Source organism: Pteropus alecto, unplaced genomic scaffold (genome assembly GCF_000325575.1).
Source record: "Pteropus alecto unplaced genomic scaffold, ASM32557v1 scaffold164, whole genome shotgun sequence".
NCBI classification, from domain to species: Eukaryota; Metazoa; Chordata; class Mammalia; order Chiroptera; family Pteropodidae; genus Pteropus; species Pteropus alecto.
In genome coordinates this window covers 12,775,983-12,785,306 of record NW_006439568.1, presented here as the reverse complement: position 1 = coordinate 12,785,306, position 9,324 = coordinate 12,775,983, and the positions used below count along the sequence as shown (strand labels likewise).

General features: G+C 29.3%; 1 protein-coding gene across 1 annotated transcript in view; it reads right to left on the bottom strand.

The window, feature by feature from the left end:
- CSMD3 (CUB and Sushi multiple domains 3) overlaps window positions 1–9,324 on the bottom strand; it is a 1,016,080-nt gene that overhangs the window by 109,918 nt on the left and 896,838 nt on the right. The window contains exons 39-40 of the mRNA XM_006916698.2: window positions 2,933–3,051; window positions 1,754–1,823 (exon numbers count right to left, since the gene is read on the bottom strand). Of these exons, the coding sequence (XP_006916760.1) occupies window positions 1,754–1,823; window positions 2,933–3,051 (189 nt within the window). The remainder of the gene's footprint in view (window positions 1–1,753; window positions 1,824–2,932; window positions 3,052–9,324) is intronic.

The window sequence follows — 9,324 nt, the reverse complement described above, 5'->3', positions numbered from 1 at the left end:
TATACACACACACACTGCAGAATCTCAAAACTTTATTTTATTTTATTTGTTAAACAATATTTATAAGATGCCTATTTAAGATGAGAACTTTTCTAGGCTTTGAAAAAATAGTAATGAACAAAAGACTTAAACTCTCTGTTCTCACATCAGCAGAATATACATACTATTTATTTTGTTCTTTGTACTCATTTATATGCCCAAATTTTTATATTCAATTGGATACACACACCTATACACACACATAATACATATAATTGGCATTATCTGTATATATAAATTTTTACAGTAGGCATTGTATGTGTGTATATATAATTTTATAACTAGCATTATATGCATTCATAAATTATTTATCATACTTAAAAAATGTCCTTTAAAAAATATCATCCAATCTAAAGTCTAAATTCTGTCAATATATTTTGCCACTTAAACTGATCCCTACTTTTAAACATTATTTTCCAGTATTCTCCAACAAGAATTGTACACATGGTACATAGGTGTTACGGACTAAATTGTGTCCCCCCTAATATTCATACGTTAAAGCCCTAACTCCCTATTTGACTCTATTTGGAGACAGGGCCTTAAAGGAGGTAATTAAAGTTAGATGCGGTCATAAAGGTTGAGGCCTAATGTAAGAGTACTAGCGTCTTTACAAGAGGAGAGACACAAAGAGGGCTTGCTCACAGAGAAGAGACCATGTGAAAATGTGGGGAGAAAACAGCCATCCTACAAGCCAAAGAAAGAGACTCTCAGATGAAAACAACTCTGCCAGCACCTTGATCTTGAACTTCTAGCTTCTAGAACGCTGAGAAAATTAATTTCCATTGTTTGAGCCATCTGGTTTGTGGTATTCATTTATGGCAGCCCAAGCAAACTAATATAATACAGGTTTGGTCATTGTACAGAGGTAGGTCATACAAATCATACCAATTCTTTTGCTTTTTCTCTTCTTCCTACTCAGAAAGGGCTTGTTCTTCATCCATTTATCTTAATTATATTGTCATCCAAAACTCTGTGAATTTTATGGGCTGACTATGTTTCCCAACAACTTCAGTCAAGACCAGTCTCATATTTCTGAAATTCCATCATGTAATCAATGGTACAATTAAACATTAAATTACTCTATATTATTTATTTTATTGCTGCCACTCTAAATGATAAATTAATATTTTAATGATAGTGATAATACCCCACATACTTCCAAAATCTAGATCCCAGTATATTAATGGTTACAGATACCAGAAATGAGGAAAAGAAAAAAAAAATTAAAGGGTAGATGGAAATAACTGGAAGCAGCATTAAGTTATGGCAAAAGTTTGGGTTCTTACTTTCAAAGACTCAAATACCCTTTTGATATATTTCATATCTTGATTTCCTGTCATCATTGCAGACATCTCATGGAGTATCATGCTCCTTTTGGTGGACTCCAGATTCCTTATCTATTCTGGCTCAGTAGTAAGCAACAATATATTTACTATTTTCCTGACCCATGGCTATTTCTATCCTATCATACTGAGAAAACTTTCTGGGAGATCAAAAAACATAATACCTTTTCTCAGTGTCTATAGTTTTAAGTCATCCATTAATATTGAATTAGGGTAAAAATCTGTAAAACATTTAAATTAAAAAGATGTGAAACATTTATCTCAAAGTATCATTTCCATAAAACCTGACAAAAGGCAAACTATATTTTTGAACATCATATACAGAATGTAACTTTAAAAGTTTTTAAATGATATATAGTTCTTTAACTTACCCAAACAAATTGGGATTGGGTAATTCCATCTTCTTACAGGTCCAGGCATACATGTGATGTGAGAATGACCCTATATAAACAAGACGATGTGGTTCAGTACACATTTTAAAAAAGTTAAACATAGCATAGTGAACGTTTATTATGGAAACGACTTAAATATATATTGTCATTTTACATTTTTTTAACTTTTACTAAAAATTTTAGTATTATTTGGAATAAGAAAGGTAATTATATGTACTTGTGATAAAATGTAAAATATAGCAAGGTTCTGGTAGAAAAATTAAGACTCCATATCACATTAGAATTATGGTTTTAAAATTTTTCTATCAAAACATATTCTATTAAGATAGTGCAACAGTGCAATGATTTCACAAGTGAAATGGCCATATACATAATGGTTTATAACAAATTACTGTAATATTCAAGGTGAGATAAGTTAAAGAATAATTATAAAATTCTTTCTTAAAAATATTAAAACAAGTCAATTAAGGTATATTAAATTTAAAATTTTAATATAGAATCCAGAAAGATCCAATTATACTTCTGAGACTAATAATTTATAATATAACTGTAGATACTATAAATTATTCATTTTTAATTTTGCTTCTTCTAAGAAATTTATTTACTTAACATATGAAATAGTTTGTACCTCAATTTTTTTTCTTAATTTCTTAACAAGTATATCTTCTAGAAAAATTTTTACAAGACCATAATTTTGAGACCCTCCAAAAAAACTAATAGAGGATCAATATAAATACAAAAAAGTCAGAATATACATTGCAAATACATTTTTTAGCAAAATATATTTGTAGTTGACTCATTAATTTGGGAAGTTTATTATAATGGAAGTTTCATTTAATGCTTTAAGTAGCACTTCATTTTTATTTTCAATTCTAAAGATTCAGAAGATCAGTTGTCACATCCTATGTGAACAGAGAAAAACGTGAAGAATTAATTTTGATTCAAAAATCATTTTTGATTACTTGCAAACAAAACAAATTTAGTTCATTTTAGCAATTTCTCTCATGCATATGTTTTACTGACAAATTAAATATCTTTTGACAACAGGTTAAACTATGAAGCCCAAGATCAAAATTGTTTTACAAGTTGTGGTTTAAAATCATTGGTGTGTTAAAATATTCTGAAAGCACCATAAAATCGGTTTTAAAATAGATTTACCTGAAGAGAATAGCCTTGATCACACTGAAAAGATACCACATCACCAACCATGTATCTGTCTCCAATTTTAATTCCACTGCTAGGAGTTTGTGGCTCAGGGCAGGAATCCAAACCAATTGCTAAGAACATTTAGTAATAACGTAAGTAACTTTCAAATGGTAAGTGCTCAAATTATGCATATTAAATTACCAAAATTGAATATCTGGGTCATTAAAACTAGTTTTACACTGAGGCATTAAGAATGGTCTGTGAACAAGATTTAACTGTACATGTTAAGAGCAATATGCTTTGGAACTTCCACATAAAACTATTTCTTTGAATTTTCATGGAACTAACCATTAAATAGCTGAGTAATTATACTTAAATTCTTTTTTAACTCCGAGCCTAAATGTCTTCTATTATAAAACAAAAATAAAAATTCTTAATAAAACCCTAAATAAAAATAATTTTAAAAGTCATGGTAAGAATAAAATGAATTATATTTGTAAAACATTCTTAGTAAAATGACTAAAAGAATAGTTATTTCATCGATATCACCTGGTTCCTTCCTTCTTCCTACAGAATGGAATACTTAACTTATGAGATATATTTCAATGTATTTACTACATGTAAAATTTAAAAAATGTAATTATAAGTAAGATTTGATCTCCAAATATACTATAATCAAAAAAGGAGAAAAACATGTATCTTACTGAGACCTGGAAAGTATTATGTAACACTTGAAATGGGATATGTCTGAGAGGGAGATAATGATATATTCAAAACACTTCCGTTATTTTTATATTAAGAATTTATTTTTCAACATAAAAGAACAGAAGCATACAAAATTAGTTTTGTTTGTTTTGGCCAAACATTTTTTTTAAATGTAAATTTATTACATTATTAAAAACTTGTTATCTTCAATAAAGCCAATGTTTATTTTTAAATTTTAATTCACATTTTAAAGCTAATCTAATGCATATTTCACTCAATGAAAGATAGTCACCACTCCAAAATAATTATATGTTCATTTCATAGAAAACATTAAAATAAATCCTAAAGTATGACAATGCCTCATATATTCTTTCGTTCCTTCACCATGTTATTTCTCTCTGATAGATACTCTCATAGCATCAACCTCTATCTACATTTCCTTTGTGACACTTAACATAAAGTAATAATTAATAAATAATCATGTAATTAGTTATTCGATATTTGTCTCCTCTTTGAGAATGGAAGCACCATCAGAGCAGCTCAGAGCACATCTTAAGGAAGCACTCAATAAAGATTGGTTTTATGGATGAAAAAAAGTATAAAAAAGAAAGTGAATTCATATCTTAATTACTTCTTTAAATAATATAAATTTCTATCTCTGCAAATGGAAGATACTTTCTCTGATAATACAATAAATGGTCAGAGTAGCTAAAAATCATGCCAAATTAGGTGACATTTAAGGATATGAAAATAACAACAGCAGTTAACTTGATAGAGTTATGATTCGATCAGAAAGTAAAGCAGTGAAGAGAGCAAACTGGTCATTTAGAAATGCTTTGAGGCAATCATGAAAGAGATTAGGGAGTCTCTGGACTGGAACTTCAGTGCCCACTTAATTAGCTAGGTCTCTAAAAATATATCATGCGTCATATTTCTTGAGTGTGGGTTTTTTGGTTTTTTTTTTTGTAATCTTGAATTTATGGACCTAGGAAAGATAAGGTACCATTAAACTGTGACCTACTTTTAAAATTTTAAGGGTTAAATTCTCTCTTCCCCAACTATATCTTGAGATCCAAGAAGAGACAGAAATTGTCTTACATTTGTTTTAATCTCATTTAACCATTATTGCTCCTTACACATTACATTCTTCTGATTTCACAGAACTCTTTTCAGGAATTACTGAATACAAAAAAAAAAAAAGTGAGCTATGTTATAAACATATATGTCTTGTCACTATGACTTCAGATCTCTTTGGTACAATCTGAGTTTCTTGGGAGTACTAAGCAGCGCATTCATTTTTCATCGCCATTAAGGTCATTCTCGCAGTCATTCTCACTGAGAAGGCCAAATTTTGTACACATTCATTTCTCTTTTATTTCTACCAATTTTTCCATTCATGGTCATATACACAGAAAACTATTAATAACCAGAAGTGACCATTTCCTCCTCTGGGAGGATAAATAAAACTATGGTTTAGTGATGCCAAGATACTGAGAGTCTAATTTTTAAGCAACGTTGTTACATAATGTATGAGGTCATACTAAAATATTTATGAAAGTTTTAACTTAAAAATGTGATACAAAACTCTCATAAATTACATAATAGCAATTTTGTAAGTCTAAAATTCATATATATATATATATAATCACAGAGAAAAATGAGCAAAAAGGAATATGCTAAATATTAACTAGTTATTCTTGATTATGAAATTTTTGGTGATTTGTGTATCTTTTCTTATTTTTTCTGCATTTCCAAAATTTTTATGATAAACATGAATTTTTGTAAATAATAAAATCACAACTATTGGGTGACTTAGTACTAGCAGAGAATTTAAGAGTATAAGAACATATCCTCTTCTATTTTTCTAGGAGAAATTGAGTTGGACCAGCTAATCTGTTAAATATGAATATTTCAGGGAAGAAAGTAAGGTGATAAGGTAATCAAATAAGTGAGAGAAGTAACATGTTAACGGCCTCCCTCATTTTTTCTGCAGCCGATTATCTTATGTGCACTAAAGAAAATAAAACAGAAACATTTTAAAATCTTGCAGTTCCTACTTTACAGTCACTTTTTTTACACAAGTAAACCTGAATGACTTAATAGTAATTTTTAAATGTCTTTTTAAGAATTATTTTTCACTTCTTTGTAAGTGACAAAACCAATAGGATATGTGTAGGAATCAACAAGGAAAAATAATTTTTGTGAAAATGTTGCAAAGGATTTTCTCCTGTTTAATTTAACCAAGGCAATCAAAATATTGGGTCATTTTCTGCTTCCTGAGTGTAAATTGTGTAAAATTATGTCCTAAGCAATCAAAGATGCTCTCTGGGTGAATTTTTTTTTTAATGGGAATTGGATCAATTAATCTGCTGTTGTAGCCAAAAATGAACAGAAATAAATCCAAGGACAAATCCATATCAAAAACTACAGAGTATGTCTGCTGCCAAATTACTGTAGGTGGTTACCCTGGCTGAAAACATTAAAACCTCAGTTCATACTTGTAACATTTATTTATAACCAAATATTATTTCCAATTCTGTTCACAAATCATTCAATCTGGAGTATAAAATGTTGTTAATCATATCATTTATATCGATCAATTCTAATTATGTAATTATATACATGTTACTTCCTAGTATTTCACAATGATTTTAAGGAGTCTTAATGCACTGAGAGAGGAACACAGGTTGGAGAAGAAAGCTTAATTACTGCTAAGACTTCCAGTAACATTGTTTCAAATGAAGGAGTTTTCTTCATGAATTTTACATGACAACCCATGTGTAAATTTATAGAAAATGAAGACCTAAAGGACCAGAAATATTAGATTTGCATCCATGTGAAAAAGGAACTGTTAATTGAATCATATGCCTTTTCACTAAAGGTTGTATTTAGTGTGAGTGAAGATCTTGTTATTTTAAATATATTACATGTCTTTAATTTAAATTTTTCTCTAAATAATAGAAACAAAAGAACTATTATTTCTATGTTAATGCTATATTTGAGGATTTTTTAATATACTAAAGTTATAATTTGTCATTCTACATTTATCATAATAACAGTTTGAGAATCATGTAGAAGTTGATAATCAAAATGTGAATTCAATATGAGTTGGTCTACTAGTCTGAGAACTTAAAGAAAACAGCAAAAGTAAGAATGTAGACTTTTTTTCTGATAAACATACCTTGGAACTAATTAATCAATCTACTAAACAAATATATGTGAAATACCTATTATGTAATATGTAACCTGAATGAATACATGTGGATAAGTTTTTTTAGATGGAATAATTCTAACATTTAATGATCACTGATGGGCAGCAGCAGTGGTTTAGGAACAAGTTATAGTATAGGCTTCATTCATATTTACCTTGATCCTTAAATTTTTCTGACTTTACCTATGTTTACCTTAATTAACATTTAATTTAACATTACTGGGACTAATTGAATATTCAATAATAGATACTACTTATGAAATTGTAGCCTGCAGAATGTTAAATTAAATGATAAAATGTTAAATGAAATGTGACACGTAGATACCATTAGCTCATTAAATAAGCAATTACCGAGCACCTATTGTATACTCTGTATCATGTTAGATAATGGAAATGCTAACATCGATTAGCAGTGTGAACAACCATTCTCTAAAGAACCCTTTTTTGAGCAAGAGAGGGGGTTAGTTTAACAGATGGTTACAGTATAGTAGAACACTCACAATAAATTAAGGCTATCCTTTGTTTAAATAATCATTTCATAGGGAATAACCTATGTGAGTACTAACAAATGATATATTTTACCAATTTATGATAATAAAGGGTAAGTGGGTGTGATGTCCTGGCAGACAAAATGTCATGATAAATGAATAAAGTTTTAAGTAAATTTTTCCTTCTTTTACAGAAAAGAGGAAGAGTGTTTTTCCTGAAAACACAATGTAGTATTTTAGGAAAGACAGCAAAAAATGAAGCTGAAAACATGGGCAGGATATAAGTTTTGAACAGTCTTATTAATCTGAGCTAATGCAGGGAGTTATAATTTTTCTTCTGCGGGTACTAGCAAGAAAATTCAGAGTTATTAAGGACATAACCTCTGTGTGCATCCTGGCTGATCTAGTTTCTTACTTTATTTTGTAAAGTGTAAGATGATTTCTACGACTCAGTTCCCTCACTTATAAATGAGGTGCGAAATACCAACTTTGTGAGGATATTGTGATGCTTAAAGAACAATACATGTATAATATTTAGAATAGTGCCAGGAACAGAGTAGGTTCTTAACAAATGTTAATTAACATAATATTTTAAACATGAAAGTGAGGTTGTCATTTTGCACTCTAAATAAAGGGTATTTTTTTCTGTTGTCATGAGAGTATGTTCCTGTATGTTTAATATTAATAGGTTTCACATAAACACTCTAGGAATATTTTAAAAAAATAAAGATTTATATAAAATAGTGCCAAGAACTTAAATATGTTGAGTACTGTGATTGACTCAAAATGAAAAGCTTCTGTGTATAGCTAAAATGTTATTGGCTTTACTGTGAGAAAACCCAGGAGACCAGGAGCAGTGTTATTACCTCAGGATAAAACTAGAGAAAGTTTAAGAATATAAAAACAGAATTTTTCCAGAATTCAGAAACTTAGGCTGAAACCATCTCTAAGTTAACAGCATAGAGAGGTGAAAAGTCAATGAGATGATCAGGAAATAAACTTTGATAAAAATAAAAGAAGAAACAAACTATAATAAAACTGTAATGGCCTTATAGGGTTAAGGAGTAAACTGTGTTTATAAAGATAAATTACACTTATTTGTATGTAAAATATTCCAAGTTAATGGCAATTGAAATTAGAAATGACAAATATTAATAATTTAATTTCAGGAGGAGGTGTGTCTACAATTAGTATTTTATAAGATGATGTGTATAAACTAGTTAGAACAAGAAAAATAGTTTAAGAAAAATATAATTAATCTTAAAATCACTATTTTCCTCAAATAATCAATTATCTAATTATCTCAAGGGGGGAAACCATTTTTAGTGATTAGAAACTCATTAAGACATAATGCATTATCTTTTAAGTGTAATGCTCAAGGATGGAAAATAGTAAAATAACTATTGTGCTGAATTGAATCTTTTGTTATTTATAAGTTAAATGGTACATTTCAGGGAGCTTACTATTTTATAACTATTTTTATGCTTTCGAGTATTTAGATAAGTCCTCCAACTATTGCATGGGATAAAAAGTGGTTTCTTAAACCACCTGAGATTTCCCAGTATGTACAGCAGAATTACAAGTGGCAGATATCACAACTGCTTTCAGGTGTGAGAGGAGAGGAAAATGTATTCATTAGGATAACATGTGCCTTTGATTTCCTCAGAGATTATGTCCTGAGATCTTTGCGTACCCCTAAATTTGCAAACACCATTACTGCATGTTGTTTCCCATTTTAAAACATGTATGTTTTATAAGTTTGAACCCCAGAACTGTTCATTGATTTATAGATACTGTTCTAGGATTTTCCAACCTAGGACAAATGTATGCCTCAAAAAATTTTTGCAAATGTCAAGGAAATCACATATGCATATTACAATCAAACAGTCATTCCAAAACTGTTAATGATGAGGCTCTACCAGAATTCAAGAAGCAGAGCAACTAGAAATTACAACTTCTCTTTGTGAAAGCCTGCTAACAATTGATATATTTAATGGAAG